The sequence below is a fragment of the Castor canadensis genome, chromosome 11 (assembly GCF_047511655.1).
Source record: "Castor canadensis chromosome 11, mCasCan1.hap1v2, whole genome shotgun sequence".
Classification (NCBI taxonomy): Eukaryota; Metazoa; Chordata; class Mammalia; order Rodentia; family Castoridae; genus Castor; species Castor canadensis.
This window is the reverse complement of record NC_133396.1, coordinates 5843143-5860745: the sequence shown is the minus strand read 5'-3', so window position 1 is coordinate 5860745 and position 17603 is coordinate 5843143. Positions and strand designations below refer to the sequence as shown.

Here is a 17603-nt window from a genome sequence, read left to right as displayed (position 1 = left end):
GGAACTCAAGAAATCCCTCAAATACTGGCACAAAGTGGGCTAGAGGCTGCAGGCACTGCGGGGCCTCAAACTGGGACCTCAGAGTCACAGGACAAACTAAGCTGGCACAGAGACCAGACTGGACACGGAAAGTGTCACGCAGATGCAGAGACTCGCCCCACAGCCTGGTGCTGCAAGCTCTCTGGGAAGGAGAGCCCAGGGCTAGGGTGTAGCTCAGAGGTACAGTGCTTGCACGAGGCCCTGGGTTAGCTCTCCAGCAACGCACAAAAGATTGAAGCCCCAGTGCTGCCTCAGCCAAGTAGGGACACAGATCAGAGCCTTCAAGGCTAAACCCAGGACCTCAATTGGAGGCCAGCCACTGTGCTGTATCTTCAAAAGGAGGCAGGACACTCCTGAAGTGTATGGCATACGTGGTAAAACTTGCAAATAAGATAAAAAAAAAATAGTAATTTGATCCCAAGTCAATATAAATAAGTAAATAATAAGTCAGCTTCTTGACCCCCAAGCAAATCCCAGGGGATTTGGAGATGCAAGTTTCTGTGTCTCTAGTCTTTGACAACAAGCAGCACGGTGTCCTCTCCTGGCTCCTGCCACCCCTTCCACAGTGGCTGAGGACAAGGCCTGGCGTGCACAGTGGGAGTCCACCTCAGAGCAATACTCTTGGATGGTTCATCTTTGCCTTCCCTTCACGCCGCCCAGTCCACTCCATGCCTGAATCACACCGGAGCTGACATTTCTCATGGTGGATTTTCTTTGCTGTAGGACAAGTGAGTTTAGGTTTCCAACAGGGCTGAGAGGTGTTACGTACATCTCAGGTTTAAATCATTTATTCCTTCCTTCTTACACGGCTTTTGTGACATCTATTATTGATGCCTTAACAGAGAGAAAAAAGGATGACTAAGGAATAAAGAAAGAAGGATGGAGGTTGTTAAAATGTGGTGGCATCTAAACCTTACAGGTCAAGCACTCTATAAAAACAGCGCCTCGAACACATCTGTATGTGGTGCGAACTGCATCCAGCTGCCAGGAAGTCAGGATGGATTTGACCTCACAGGGTCATTCGGCCAGGTCCCCTAGGAGAACGGGGCTGGAGGACATGTAAAAAATGAGCAGTCTCCATCATCTTTACCTTTTAATATAAGATTTGGTTTCATCATTTCTGAGTGTAACATATTTCTTCTAAAAATAGAGCTCTCTGCTTGTTCTGAAACTTAACGTTCACCTGGAGGTGATGGGGATAAGGCTGACTGCAACTCTGGGGTAACAGTGCCAATGTTTCATAGCCGTGGATAAACTTCAAGGGATTCTGGACGCTCATAGCAAGGAAGAGTTCATTTCAAATCCATGGTACTGAGGACACATGACAAACATTCTAAGCCCCACCCTAAGCCTGATGTGGAACCCCTGAACACATTACAGACCAAAGGTAATCCCAGCTCATGCCCAGACAGCAGTGGTCCCTGGGAGGTACAGGAAACAGAATGACCCTGACATAGGGCCCAGAAAACAACAGGGTGCTCTTTCCACACATGGGTTAAGAATGTAAGTGCACAAACACATGAGATGTAGGGACCCAGGGCTGAGGGTGCTGAGCTCTGCCCTGGGCCAATGCAGACCTGGATTTAATGTCACGGAACTTGCTGGGATATTCTCACAATATAGATGAAGAGTCAGAATCTCCCCTGCCCCCAGGAAGAGCCTGGTTAGCTCCTGAATCCAAAGATGCCCTTGATGTATCCGGTGAGACCACTCTTGGTCTTCTGCTCCAACTTGTCCTCGAGGGGTGGGAAAGCCACATGATTAAGGGCCAGGTCGAAGAACAAAGGCTTGCAAGGGATGGGCTGGAATCCTGGTGGGAAGTGCACAAGGTTGGCTTGCTTGGTGACCAGGGAGGGGTCCAGGCAGAAGGTCTCAAACCGTTCGACCAGAGGCTGGAAGCCAAATCAAAGGCCTTAATCACAGAAAACCCACAGTGAACACTCACCACACACTGGGCACCCAGGTCAGTGCCTGCATGTGCTACATCTTTTGGGGGTGGGTATCACCTCCCTAATAGAGATCAGTAACTGACACTTGGAGGTTAAGAGGGGATCCAGGTTAGGGCTCTGACCCATATCTACCACTCTGAGAAGCTTCCTCGACCTTATTCCCTAGGCAATCTAGACACCTAATAAGCAAAACAGGGTACCTGCAGGTCTCTGAGCAAGAAAAAGGAGGGAAATAGGGAGTTTCCCTAGAAACCCAGGGCCCTCTGTTCTACAAATGAGCACACATTTCCAGTGAGTTACCAATCATACTCTATTCTTCAAAAGCCACAACCAGACTTACCTTAGAGTCCTTGACTTGGGAGGAACTCTCTGTTTGATGAGAGTCATTTGCATCTGAAAGTTCCACAAGATTCAGTAAGAACAGGGACTCTGCACATTACAGTTACAAATGAGGCCCATCACAGCATGACTTCTACATGCAGAGAACAAAGGCAGCCACAATGTGGGGAGTGAGCCTGCACCCTCCTGGGACCAAATTCTGCTAAGAGGTGGTGTAAATGGAAAATCAATCCCAGTTCCACTGCAGTCAGCCCAGCGGAGCTGCTAGTATAAGGAAGATGATAAGGAGGGGAGGGGACAGTGTGACAGTGTTTCTGTAAATCCCTCTACACAATTCAGTGCTGAATGTGGCAGGTGTAAAGGCTGGGCAAAAATAACAGTCTTACAGTTTTACCCAAACACCACCTTTCAATCTTAAAATAGTGGCAAAATATGAGGGACAGAAGAGTGGCAGTGAAGGGAACTCTGAGGACACAGTCAGCCAGGATCAGGAAGGTGGCTCACCCAGGATGGCTGCAGCCTGCAGTGAGCACTTCTCTGACCGCACTTGAGTGATGAGGTCTTGCACGTCAGGCAGGTCCTGCAATAATTCCAGGAATGCACATTTACCAGCCTGGCTGGGTCAGGCCACAGCAGCACCCACACTAGCTTGATTAGGTGATCCCACTAGAATTTTCAGAGGATTTTGGATTTTATAAATGGTTCTACATTTAAAAAAAAAGGACAACTAACCAATGAACAAACCAAAAACCCAAAAAAACATGGCCTATTTGAAGCGAAAAAAGCTAGGTCATGGCTTAAGTAATGATGCCTGAAATGGTAATGATACAGTAATAGATTTACTATGGATTAAATACAGCACATGCCAGACATTGTTCTAAACAGTTCGTGTAATTGCTAACTTAGTCTTCAAGATAATCTTGGGGTATTGTACTCCCATGTGGCAGGTGAGAACACTGAAGGATGGAGAGTTAAAGGATGTGACAGGTGCACCCCTGGGGAGCAGAGGTGGGACTTGCAATCAAGCCCCAGCCTCCATACTCTACAGCTTCTACAAGGGCAGTGCCTTGCTCTGGGCCTTAGTTGGCAGAATGGGAATGATATGACAAAGTCTGGATAGCACAGAACTCTTCCTGTCTACTTTCTCTGACACTATCTCCCCAAAACATGCAGTGTACGAGGTCAGACAGACATTTATAAAGCACCTCATTGTTTTCTCCTGAGGTGAACAATATACACACTAGTTTGTCACTGTGTACCAAAATGATATCCCACTCTGCTAATTTGGACACACTCCTCACCCCACCTTCTGCACCCCCATCCCTCCTTCCTATCCCTACTTGTACTCCAGGTCTACTTCTTCTTTTTTTTGTTTCTGTAGAGCTGAAGATCAAACTCAGAGCGCTGTGCATGCTAAGTACATGCTCTAGTTTTTTAACAACAGAAATGTCTTGCTTTTCTTTGAAAGGAGCCTTGCTATGTAGCCAAGGCTGATCTTGAACTCATTATGCAGTCCAGGTTGACCTCAAACTCTCTATCCTCCAGTCCCAGTCTCCTAGTGCTAGGATAACAGGTTTGTGCCATCACACCCAACTGAAACAGCTTTTGTCAGACCTAAATCCTCCTCAGGCCTGGAATGTACTATGAGTTACACAGATTACAGCTCAAGAGCACCCAGGGAAAGCAGCCCGAGAAGCCCAGCACCACTTCATGGCATACTTCCTGGGGCATAGAAACAAGGAGAGGTCAACAGCTTACCTGCAGGCTGTTCTTGAAGGCTCCAGCATCAGAATTTACTTCATTTGCATATTTCAGGACTCTATCGTATAGGACAAGGGCTTCACTCCACTTCTTTACCAACACGTAGGACTGAGCAATGAAAAAACACCTGATGGGAAGGGGAAAAAGAGCCACAGTATTCTCAAGCAATGAACTGCTCAAAACCAAGGCTTTCCTTGCAGTTGAGGCTGAATTTTAAATTTGGAAACAGGATTCTTAGCTCAGGATCAATGCCTGAAAGTGCTCCCCCCATCAGAGTATCCAGGTTTGCTAGGCTCATTTGCAGGTCCTTCCCACCAATTGGAAATGGCCATTAAGTCCAACACAGAGCCACCATCTTTCACTTACTGGCTGACTGTACATAAGTGGGGAATCTCAAAAGGAGCAGAGGGCAGACAAAAGGAGGAATGTTGTCTGGCTCAAGTATGAATCCCACTCACCATTGTCCACATGTCTAAACCACAACCATTCGTTTTTCAAAAACCAAAACCAAAAAAGGCTTTTTCTAATAAAAATTCTACTGGGCTCAACAGAAACAGACCACTTCCTTTACAGAAGAGAAAGGGTCACCTGAGAGAAGACAGGGAACCCTGGGGAGCCTAAGAACATGGGTTGTGAAGGCCAGAAAAGGAAGGCACAGGGCTCTACTCTGCCATTCTGTGGAGACCCTCCCCATACCCTCTTGTTATATCACCCACTTCCAAGTCACAAATACCATGATTCATTTAAGAAGCTACCATATTTAGCTTTATTTCAATCTAGTTCAAGCTCCCAGAACTGGCCTGCTCTAGTTTGCTAATTAACACCCTTTCCTATGCTTGTCTCTCTTCTCTGGGTGGGAGTTTCAAGGAAAGAAGAGGCCAAGTTTAATCCCCTGACCTACCCAAAGAGCAAACAAGGGGTACTGGAAACCACTGGCTGCAACCTTTGGTAACTACTTCTTGTGAACACTCTCTGCTCATGGAAAGGCAGCCACAAAGTCAAATGCCAATAACCCAATTTTTCCATGTCCCAACACTCACGGAACTGCTGGGATGCAGAGGAGAGCCCTGACCAACCTGAGGAATGTTACCTGTAAGCTTTGAACACCAGGGTCTTGAGGCCTATTTCTTTTTGGAAAGCTCTGTCCTCTTCTAAGCCAGGGAGCTGCAGCAATTCCACCAGATTCTATACAACAGATGCAACAAGAAAATCCATGAGGAGAAGGCCTCAGATTGAGTTCTTGTCAGAAGACCTTGTAAGAACAGACAAAAGTGGAAAGAGTCTGTGCTTGAAATAATGGGCAAAGTCTGTGACATGGACTTAGCAGAAGCTGCACTTGGTGTCCCTCCTTGACACCGAAAGCCTATTCGTCCTTTATCAATCAATTCACAATCTCGCCCAACTTCAGGGACTTCTGGACTATGTGGACTCTGGACTGGACCTCTGAACTGTGTTTTAGTGGCCCACTCATTTAGCAGCTGTATAAAGACACTATGGGTGTTTATAGCAATCTTACTAACTGTTCTACTCCCAGAGGGCCAAGATAGTGTAGAATCAGGTCTCCAGAACTGCTCAGTGAATACCATGTGGTTGTCTCTGTACCTCAAAATATCTGAAATATGGGGGCATCTGGGCTACTGAAGTAATACAAGACCCATGTCTTCCGTCCAGCTACTAGTCACTCACAGCCGTTTCACTATGCAAAGTCATTTTGTGTCCAACACTGGCAAAGGACAGACCTTGCCTCCCCAGTTCCCAAAGGTTACCTGCAGAATGATGTCATAGAGCCGAATCAGGTCCTGGGGTCGAGGAGTGCGCTTGCTGTCATCTTCTGGCTGCTGCTGCAGCAGAGCCTTCTGCAAGCCTTTAGCCATGTTCTCATTACGCCTGATTGCCGTTGAAAGCTTGATGTAGGTCAGGTAGCTGGAATGTACCGCATGTCATCTCAGGTTATGCTGAGGGAAGCTAATGTTCTGGGAAGAGTACTCAACTGCTGAGTTGGGACTAACCAGGGGAAGCGTAATCAAGAGCGTGTTACACAGAAAGGCCATCTGTCTGGGTCTAAACCCACAGGACCCGCAATTTGGCAGCTGTTCAGAAGCAAATGTTCAGGGGACCAGAATGAGATCTTATCACAAAAGTTCATTTCAGCATGAATTATATCCTCTGTATCATTTTTCAAAAGCCACAGAGCTCCAAATTTCAGAGGACATTGCTTATTCTTAAGAAGGTCCATGTAGAGCTGAAGTGTAGCTCAAGCGGTAGAGTGCCTGACTAGCAACCATGAAGTCCTGAGTCCAAACCCCAGTACCACCAAAAAAAAGTCTATGGGTGGGACCGGGGGTGTAGCTCAGGGGTAGAGAAAGTTGCCTAGTATGCCCAAAGTCCTAGTTCAATCCCCAGCACTGCAAGAAAACAAACAGAAGGGCCATGGGTAGAAACAAGTTTTTGGAAGGAGGACCAGTTACCTGCCTGGTTCACTTGTTGGTTAACTTTGATATCAATTTTTTTTTTTTTGACAGTACTGAGGTTTGAACTCAGAGCCTCATGCTTGCTAGGCAGAGGTGCTCTACCACTTGAGCCATTCTGCCAGCTGTGATGGTTAATTCTGACTATCAGTTTCACTGGATCGAAAAACACCTAGGAGATAAATAAAAGCATACCTCTGGGTAGGTCTATGATGAATTTCCAGAGACAGTTAGATCATAAGGGCTCTCACCTAATGAATTAATGAATCGCTTGATAGATATGTAACACGATGGCACTACTGGAAAGGGTTGAAAGGCAGGAAATGGAGCCTGGTTGGAGGAAGTGGGTCACCAGAGTGGATGTCTGGGGCTTTATCTTGCCCTAGCTCTTCCTATATTATTCTCTCTCTCTGCTTCCTGTCCACCATGATGTGAACTGCTCTGTTCCACCATGCCCTTCTTGTCATGATGGTCTAACAACTCTGAAACCAAGAGCTAAAATAAGTAATTCTTCCCTTTAAATTGTAATTTTGAGGCAGGCTAGTACCAGGGAAAAAAAACAACAACAGAAAAACACCACAGAACTCAATCCTCTTTAACCAGGTATCCCTCCATGCTGAACTCCTCCTTGTCCTCATGCAGACATCCCTTCTAATGGTCAGGATTGCAGTTGTAAATTCCTCTGCAATTGTAAATTGCCAAAAAGACAAGGGAGTGTCTTGCTGGTTCAAACCAGAAAAGGAAATCTGTTCCCAATCTGACCTCTCAGATAAAGCCCTATACTTATGATCTTATGAATACTGGTCACTTCTCATACATACAATGAAATACCTGGGAATCAGTGTAAGTGCACGCACAGAATGCCCCATGCTATATAACAAGAACATGTCAATCAAACTTGCCAATTATCGCAGTCCCTCCTGCCATTTGCCTTTACAACTTATAAATTGCCCATTAAACAAAGGCCGGTGATCCTGAGTCATCTGAACAGAGCCCACTGTGCCTTTTAGTGCATCCTTCTGCCTACACTTTCCTTTCTCTTTCAAGAAAAACTTTGCTCCTGCTTTGCAATCTGTATCTCTCTTCAATTCTTTGTTCTTGAGGCACAAAGACCCAGGGTATTCTAAGACTACCCCCTGGTAACAATGTCAGGTATTTTGTCACTGTGATGCAAAAGTAACTGATATAGAAAACTGGTACCACTGAAGTAGGGCTGTTGCTGTGACTGAACTTGCCCATGTGGTTCTTTGGTCTTTGGAGCTGGTTTAAGGGAGGAATTTGGAAGAATTGAGAATGCAGGCTAGAAATAGGAGAAGGGAACCAGGAACTAGAGAAAAGGTTAGTTCAAGAAGAATTAACCTAGAAGGTAACACACACGCACAGGAAATTAATGTGAGTCAACTCCCTGTATAGCTATCCTTATCTCAACTAGCAAAAACCCTTGGTCCTTCCTATTATTGCTTATACTCTCTCTTCAACAAAATTAGAGATAAGGGCAAAATAGTTTCTGCCTGGTAGCGAGGGGGGGGGTAAGGGTAAGGGAGTTGGCAGGGGGAAGGGGGGAGAAATGACCCAAACATTGTATGTACATATGAATAAAAGAAAAAAAAAAGAGAGAGAGAATGCAGGCTAGAGAAGCCCTAGAATGCTACAAGAACTTAATGGGCGATTCTTGTGCAAACTCAGATGAGAACTCTGACAGAAATGCAGACAGTAAAAACTGTGCTCATGGGGTTTCAGATGGGAATGAGGACTCTGTTGGAAACTGAACTAGAGGCCATTCATGTCACATTTGGAAAAGAATTTGCCTTTATTTTGTTGGTGTCCTGAGACTTTGTGGGAGACTGAGTTTACAAGTGACAATGGATTCATTAAGTCGGCAGAGGAAATTTCAGACAGCATAGCATTCAGACTGCTGCAGCTAATGCTGGCTGCTGTTAGCCAGATTAATAGTGAGAATCAGGAGCAAAAAGAAGAGCAGAAAAAGCAAGCAGACTGGTAAGAAAAGAACCAAGTTGAAAGTTGTGGACAAGGAGGCATCATTGCTGGTGGCGTGGCTCAAGTGGTAGAACAGCTGTCCAGAAAGCCACAGGCTCCACTTCAACCCCCAGTACCACCCTGCTCCAAAAAGAGGTTAGTGTGATGAAAAACCATCAACTATTTTGCATGGAGACAATAGGAAAGATGTCTTGAGGGCATCTCAGGAATTGGCCAGACCCCATCTATTGCAAATTCAAGGGTGTAAAATTGTAAATTCATCTGAAAGACTTCTTTAAGAAGAGAGGACTCTGGGGACACTCTGATTGCACAGACACATCTAGGGAAGTTTTTTCCCAGGTTGTCACCCAGCCAAGGGTCTGGCTACTGCTTGAGCTGATGGCAGACCTTGGCATTGTCCACATGGTGCTAGTTTTGCATGTGTGCAGAATCCAAGAGTTATGAGGTCATAGAGGCTTCCACTGAAATTTCAAAGAAACGCCTGGAAGGCCAAGAAATGTGTATCAGAGCTGACTTCCTGCAAAGAGCCTGTGAGAAGGTGAAGTTGAAGCTAAAGTAGAGACCCAAAGGTACTGGAGATGTCAGGAATGTGGGACATCTGCTGAAGCAAATGACAGGCAATGAATGGAGCCGCCCAAGAGAAAGCCACGTGGAATGCAGCTGGTAAGGCCATAGAAACCTAGCTGTCCCTGCCCACTGGAGCTCACATCAGGACATGACATCATGTGCCCAAATGCTAGATGTGGAGTTACAGTCTTAATTTTGCCCTGCTTGGTTTTGTGTTGCTTTGGTCTCATCCCTCTTTTTAATGCTCCTATTTTTGCCTTTTGGAATGGGAATGTTTACTCTGACCTATTGTATATTGGAAACATGTAAACTGTTTTTTGAGCCAGGTACTAGTGGCTTCCATATGTAATCCTAGCTACTTGGGAGGCTGAGATTGGGAGGATTGAGGTTTGAGGCAGCTCAGGCAAATAGTTCGCAAGATCCCACTTTCAAAATAACCAGAGCAAGAAGGTCTGGAGATATACCTCAAGCAGAAGAGTGCCTGCTTTGCAGTACGAAGCCCTGAGTTTGAAACTGACAGAACTGCCCCTTGTCACCTTCCTTTGCCCACCACTAGACCTTACTTCAGCAGCTGGTCTCATCCCTTGCAGAACAAAGCCCCATTGTCCCTTATCTCCTGCCACCTCTCTGTCTGTCTCTAGCCCTTGTTTACTTAAGGCCAGACCCACCGAGAGAAGCTGCTGCGCCATTTTTTTCTTCTCGGCCACCCAGCCTGCTTATTAAACTTTGGACATGAGATACCTCTTGTGAGCCTCCTTTGTGTGCGGTGTGCAGTGTTTTCCTAACAGAAACCCCAATCCCACCCCAAAAAATTGTTATTATTTATTCATTTATTTTTGCCAGTACTTGGGATTGAACTAAGGGCCTTAAATGTACTAGCAAAAGCTCTACTACATGTACCATGCCCCCAGCCCTTTTGTTTGTTTGCTTTTGAGATAGGGTCTTATTAACTTTGCCCAGGCTGGCCTCACACTCACGACCCTCCTGCTGCTGCTTCCCAGTAGATGGGAGTACAGGTGTACAGGTGTGTGCCACCATGCCTGGGTGTGTTTTGATTTTTACAGGGACTCACAGCTAAAAACTGCCTTGAGTGTTAGAGGAGACTTTGAACTTGGCGTTTTGAACAATGTTGGAACTGTTAAGATTTTGGGCCTCATGGAGATGAACTAAACGCATTTCGAATTATGAGATGGCCATGAGTCTTTAGGACCAGGACAGAATATTATGATTTGAATATGAGATACTCTCTGCTGACTCATGTTTTGGAAGCTTAATCCCTAACTTGTGGAGCTATTTTTGGGAGGTTCTGAAAACTTTAGGAGGTGGAAGTTACCTGGAAGAACAGGTCACTGGGGGTGGGCCTTTGGGGGTCTCTTGAAGCCTCTTCTTGTTTTGCTGTCTCTTTCCTATTTGCTATGGTATGAACTCCTCTGTTCCACAATGCCCTTCCTGTCACAATGGACTAACACCTCTGAAACTGTAAGCCAAAATAATTTTTCCCTTTAAGTTGTCACATCAGGCATCTTGTCACAGTGAAGACAAAAGTAACTAATATACCCATGCCACAAGGAGAGTCAGCTAGCACGCCAGCTGACCCCATTCACTGATGACCTTCTCTTTGAAACACTGTATCATGTCTCTGATGGTCATGCACACTAGCCATGTGGCTATCTTGAGAGACTACATATCATAACTGCTTGTTTTAACTGTACCACCTGGCAGCCCCTTTGATGTTAAGGATAAAAATATGGTAATTATTTAAGAAATGCCTAGGCCTCTTGACCCCTAAACTCCTCTGGCTGGGGGCCATCACTCGAGAGGATGAAGAGGTCCATGTACTATCCCTGGGGTTGAAAGCTCCACAATGAACATGGGTACTAAGGGACTGTCAAGTGTGAAGTGCTGACTTATGGCCTTTTCTACTCAGTTTCTAGAACAACATTCTAATATATTCCAGGGATCTGACCAGCCCAAGAGAAATCACTAAAATTCTAGAATCAGGGTCCTGGGTTGAAGGGTAGAGTCAGATTTCTAGAAAGGCCTGTGGATGAGGAACCCATTCATGTGCAGAGCACCCACCTAATAAACCTGGTACTTCTACAGAAGTGAATGACCAAGGATCACAGACATTTAAGGGAAACCTCCAAGAAGAAAGAGGCCAAATTCGAGAGGGGGGACAAAAAAGGAACTTGGAAGAGCCAGACTTTGTAAGGAAAAAGAAAACAAACTTCAAAAACTATTGAGTTACCCTTAGAAAGATAAGGAAAGACTTAGTAATTGTGAAATTAGTATCAGACATTAGTTTCAAAAAACAAAAACAACCAGGTATGGTGGTATGTGCCTATAGTCCCAGCTACTTAGGAGGCTGAGGCAGAAGGATCATTTAAGCTCAGGAATTCAGGGCCAGCCTGTGTAACATAGTGAGACCCTATCACTTTATTTTTTACCTTTTTTTTTTTTTTTTTTGGAGACAGGGTGGCCTGGAACTCACGATGATTCTGTCTCAGCCTCCTGAGTCCTGGTATTATGGGTGTATGCCATGAAGTCCAGGTAAGACTGTTTCTTTTTTTTTTTTCCTGTTGATTTTTTTTCTTTTTTATTGTTTTATTATTCATATATGCATACAATGCTTGGGTCATTTCTCCCCCAAGACTGTTTCTTAAAAAAAACCAAAAAAACAAAAAAACCAAGCCCCGTTTGGTGGTATATACCTACAGTTCCAGCACTTGGGAGGCTGAAGCAGATCATGAGTTTGAAGCCACCCTGGACTAGTGAGACCCTGACTCAAAAAGCAAAAACAAAAAAAATCAAGTAATAAACAAGTTCTTAGAGGTAGAATCCAAAATGAGAAAGCCAGGATGGAGGTGTAACTCAACAGTAGAGTATGTGTAGAGCAGGCAAGACTCAGGATATACTGGCAAGTCATAAAAATGGCTAAACTTTCATATTAAGAAGTAGTGATATACACATGTCATTATAAGAGCTACAGAGGTAAATACTAAAAGAACTCATTACAATTAAAAACAATTGCTTCTGAGAAACAGGAGAGGTTAAGAGGTAAATTTTCCTAAAAGTAATTATTATATACAAAGCAATATACAATGTAGATACAGTTTTACAAAGTTTTATCAAAATATACAAACTATGTGATTCCTGATCACCAACTTTCACCTCAAAGATGCCATGTGGATGATAATGGAAATCCATAATCCTGATATTAGCTAGATCTGAAGGTGGGAGAATGGACTCAAGAGCAAGGGGCTTCAAAGTTTTCAAGCTTCCTTCCTTTGAAGGGTCTTCTCAAGGTCAGATCAACTTCTGACTTTGGGGGGCTCTGAACTACAGAGGTCACAGAGCCTGTGGGAGCCTCATCTTTCTCCTCAGGTTGTTGAAACAGATAACATCTAAGGCACATTCTATATTCTGAGTCATGTGGCAGTCAAGTTGACATTCATAAAATATCAAATCCCTAAGAATGGCAATCAAAAGTAAAGAAGGGAGTATTGGTGTTCTATTTTTTGGTTTTGGGTTTTTTGTTGTGCTGGGTGTCAAACACACACATACTAGGTAAGCACTCTACCAGTGAGCTGCACTCCCAATCCCATGGTGTGCTTTTATATTAAAATAGTGGAAATAGGTGGGAAATGGCTCAAGATATACTGCCAGGTTTACCATGTAAGGTATAAGCAGTGGCTAAGAAATTAAAACTTCAAGGTCAAACAGAAAGGAGAATTTGAAGAGAAGTGGAGTTTTCCCAGGTAATAGCACTTTTCCCCTCTTTATGTTCCACAGATTGCTGATCATCTCCCTTTCTTTCATGGAATGAAATGACCCAGCATTCTTGAGGACAAGGAGTGGGTAGAAGTTATGAGGACTGAACTGAGAGTCCTGTGCACTCTCCCATTGAACTATACCCACAGCTGACCCATGTTTTTAAAAAATGAAACTTGATGATGTAATTTAAAAATGCATATGAAAGAGCAAAGGGCAGTAGTCAAGACATACGTTCAGAAATTCCTGGTGAGGGGGAACTTCCTCCACCAGCTTCCTCTACCATCAATATAAAATCGTAGTGATTCACTGTACCAATACAAGGATAGACAAGTACACATCAGTGGAGTAAAAAAGAGTCCCGAAAAAGAGCACACTCGAAAAGTGCACCACAGATGGTGCAGAAAAAGACGGGGTAGCCAACAACTGTACTGGAACAACCCCTTATCCTTTTTTATTTTTTTTTTGGGTGGGGCTGGGATTTGAACTCAGAGCTTCGAGCTTGCAAAGCAAGTGCTTTACTTCTTGAGCCACACCTCCAGTTCATTTTGCTTTGACTATTTTGAGGATAGGGTCTTGAGAACTATCTGAACTGTGATCTTCCTGATCTCAGCCTCCCAAATAGCTAGGATTACAGGTGTGAGCCATCATCATCCAGCTCCCTTATCCTTATGGAAAAAAGTAAAGCAGATCCTTATCTTACACAAAAATAACTGCAAGTGGAATTAAACTTGAATTCAAGTTAAAAGTGAACAGGACAATGGAACAACTTTAAAACATTCAGAACATGGAGGAAAAAAACAGTCTGGGCTGGAGGAGTGGCTCAAGTGGTAGAGTGCCTGTCTAGCAAGCATGAGGCCTTGAGTTCAAATCCCAGTACCACTAAACAAACAAACAAACAAACAAACCCAAAAACAGTTTGGCAGAGGGAAGGAGAGCTGTTAGCTCCAGAAAAGGGGGAGGAATGAACCAAAGGAGCACCTCAAAGTTACTGGCTATGTTCCAACTTTTAAGTTATGTAAAAATCTTAATTCGTGTATTTAAATAATATGTAAATGCCATACATATCATCTTATATGGTAAAATGCATCTATGAGTATTGGTATCACTTATTATAAATTAAGAAATTATAAACTAAAATGTACATAAACATATATGCTGGAGGTTTTTTTGGCAGTACTAGGGGGCTGAACTCAGGGCCTCATGCTTGCTAAGCAGGTACTGAACCACTGAGCCACTCACTGGCCCTTTTTTGCATTATCTTTGAGATAGGGCCAGGGCTAGCCTGGACCATGAACCTCCGATTTGGGCTTCCTCAAATAGCTAGGATGGCAGGTGTGGACCACCATATCCAGCCATTGGTTGAAATGGGATCTCTCAAATTTTTTGCCCTGTTGACCTCAAATCATGATCTTCCTGATCTGCTTCCCAAGAAGCTAGGATTACAGGCTTGAATTACCACAGCTGGTTAACATATACACTCTTTTGTTCCAATGATACATTTCACATATTAAAAAGTAAAATAACCCTTACCTGTGCAGGTATTGGAGATTAGATACCTTCCCTGACTCCCCTTCAAGGGTGAAATCTCTCTGTTTCTGAAGAAAGTGAAAAAGGTAAAAAGTAAAACTCTTATCTTTGGCTCTCACTACCCCCTTCACTGGTGTGCAGTCTCAAAGATCAAGGCTCTACTAGCATACAGAATGACAGGGTCTCCCAGTTGCCTCTTGCGTCTAAAAACTGGCCTTGAGTAATAGAATTCTGAGCAATGGTCAGTTGAGGCTTCCTATCCACTGCTCCCAGTGTTTAACCCCAAGCATTAAAAACAGCCAGTCAAGTCCATAGTTCCCCTTTAGGGTCTGTGCCTTAGAGCCAAGTTCTACTCTTTGTGCACTGTGCTGTAACAGCCTGTCTTAATGGCCGGCTAAATCCTAGCTGCCCAAGTTATCTACATTTTGGCCTCCAGACTCTGTGGAGAGATGTCACCTTACACAGTAGAAGAGACTGCAGTTGTGATTAAGTGTCTGAATTATCCAGATGAGTCCAGTGTAACCAGAGGTCCTTCAAAGAGGGGAATGGAAGGGAAGTGACAGAGAAGATGTAGGGTTGGAAATGAAAGCGGAGGAGAGAAGACACTGAGCTGCAGGCTTTGAAGATGGAGGAAGAGGTCACAAGTCAAGGAAGGCAGGTGGCCTCCAAGAAGCCAAGAAATACACTCTCTGGCATACTGAGAATAGATTCTACCTGTGGTCCCTTTTGGCTTCTGAAAGGAAGAGCCCAACAAAGCCACTTTAGATGGCTAACCTCCTCAAGTGAGGATAATAAATTTGTGTTGTTTTAAGCCAAGGTTTATGTGCTAGCTACTGTAATCCCAGCACTGGGGAGGCTGGGATTAGGTATTAGGTATTAGGTATTAGGATATTATTATTAGGATCAAGAGTTCAAAGCTAGCTTGGGCTACAAAGTGAGACCCTGAATCAAAAAAACCCAAAAAAACAGGTGGATTCATCAATAGGTAAGAGACTTACAGAGGGATAGTACGTAGGACTGGTGACAGGGAAGAAAGACAAAATGGTTTTGAGGTTTACAGCCTTAGAGACTGAATGGATCACAATGGTAATATTATTAGAAAAACAGAGCACCAGAGATGTGCGCCTGGATAAGAATTTGAAGCCACAGATGAAACCATTAGAAGGAACGGAGCACTGAAAGATGAATTTCTTAACCTGTTGGAGCCCAGAGACCATTGTTGCTTATCAGCTGACCAACATATCTAAAAACATACCAGTGGCTAAGAGAATAATGCACTGAGACCACTGGCACTGCGTTCAAGAACAGGGAGACCTGAAGAGGAGCTGAACCCAAGGCAAGAGCTGATGGTTTACCTGATCAGGTTTGAGCTCTTCCCGAACAGCCTGGATGGCATCCCGACACTCGCTGAGCATGGATTCAAACAGGCGCTCCTTGGTTTCTTCGCTTTCAGCCTAAACAAAGGTAGAATGGACTAAGAGACTTTTTTTTTAGTAAGCCATAGTATTTTAACTGGACAGCAATTTGATCTTCCCAACACACACACACACACACACACACACACACACTCACCTGCCCCAAATCAGATCCTTTTAATTGTCACTATTCTCTAATATAAGGTTATTACATAGCCTTATCCACCTTTCATATGGAAATGGAAAATGTATTTACAAAGTGATGGATCCTTAAATGTCTTCCCATCACAGAGCTTTCCCTACTTTCCTCTGATGCTTCTGCTTCTACTTCTACTCAGGATGAGTATCTAGCACCCCGAGAAGGGTCTCAGAGACTATATTTGGGATGATGTTCCCTCATACTGAAGCACAGCACATCAGAAGCTTCTTTCCTTTTTTCCCTTCCAGAACACTGTCAAGCTCACTCGTATGCCAGCAGAACTACTCAACTTGCAGATTCTGGATTTGTTTTAGGTCCAAGCAAGTAATAAAAAACATTACTAATTAATATTCAACCAAACAGATGTTTCACAAGCCAGACGCCAATGGCTCATGCCTATAATCTTGGTTATATAGGTTGTTAAGATTTGGAGGATCATGGTTCAAGGCCAGCACAGGCAAATATTTCAAGAGACCACCCTCTCCAAAATAACCAGAGCAAAATGGATTGGAGGTATGGCTCAAGCAGTAAAGCGCCTGCTTTGCAAATGCAAAGCCCTGAGTTCAAATCCCATCCCCTCCCCAAAAAAAAGATATTTCTCCTAAATATCTCACTAAATTCTCTTCCCCACAGACATTCTGCACTCTAGATGTTCCACATGGCCTACTCTGCAAACAACTTTTAGGGCAGACAAGGTTGACAAGAATGAGATGACAGCTCTAACCATCTAGGTTTGAGGATTTAAAAAAAATGAAGAATGAGATGACAGTCTTTTTTACAAGTACTGGGCGGCACCCTCTGCTACACAGCTGGCATAAATGAAAAAGTGATTCATTAACTGAATACCTGCCAAACCACATTATCATCCTAAAGAATCTGATGGAGAAGGTGGGAACAGATGAAAGGCAGAAAGGAGATGAACTTGTGTTACTGGCAGACCCACCATGAAATTCAAACATCAACATTCCATTATTATATTTGACTTTCCACAGAAACTAACATTCAATCTGGGAAAAAAAAAAAAAAAGGTCTTGACCTTCAACTGACTTCTAAGACAGCACAGAAGAAAGCACAGTATGCCCACTCCTTTAGAAGACAGATGGAAGGAATGTAAGGAAAAACTTCTTAAGAACTCTTATGTTTTTCCCAGTTTCCCGTGTGAAAAAAATCACCCCTGTAACTTACCCAACCTAAATCAAACACACTACTCCACTCATGGGTTACTTGACGTTCCTGCTGTTTGCTAACCTAGGAACAAATCAGGGCCACAGGCATCCTGTGATTCTAAAGCAAACATGGCCCCAATAGCTCACCTCTACCCAATGGATCTCTGAAGCGAAGGAAGTGCTCTCTACTGCACTGTCCAACGCAGCCTGCAGGAGTCACACATGGCTACTAAGCACTTGGGATCTGGAGTAATGAAATGCAACTGGCCACATGTGTAGATATACAGAAAAACACTTCACAGAACACTGGTAAGCACCTCACATTGGCTAGATTCTTTTTAGTCAACCCTCTTGGTCAAATTTTTCCAATTGCAATTCCTTTGGCATGATGTAGCTGTATA

At 44.0% G+C, this 17603-nt stretch overlaps 1 protein-coding gene across 2 annotated transcripts in view; it reads right to left on the bottom strand.

Annotated features, from left to right (window-relative positions):
* Positions 1 to 811: 811 nt before the first annotated feature.
* Srp68 (signal recognition particle 68) overlaps positions 812 to 17603 on the bottom strand; it is a 36469-nt gene continuing 19677 nt past the window's right edge. For both annotated transcript variants that reach the window (XM_020159349.2, XM_020159350.2), the window contains 8 exons: positions 15778 to 15876; positions 14426 to 14490; positions 5855 to 6011; positions 5179 to 5273; positions 4086 to 4215; positions 2832 to 2907; positions 2329 to 2381; positions 812 to 1931 (listed from right to left, as the gene is read on the bottom strand). In XM_020159349.2, coding sequence (XP_020014938.2) covers positions 1704 to 1931; positions 2329 to 2381; positions 2832 to 2907; positions 4086 to 4215; positions 5179 to 5273; positions 5855 to 6011; positions 14426 to 14490; positions 15778 to 15876 — 903 coding nt within the window. In that variant the 3' untranslated portion in view covers positions 812 to 1703. The remainder of the gene's footprint in view (positions 1932 to 2328; positions 2382 to 2831; positions 2908 to 4085; positions 4216 to 5178; positions 5274 to 5854; positions 6012 to 14425; positions 14491 to 15777; positions 15877 to 17603) is intronic.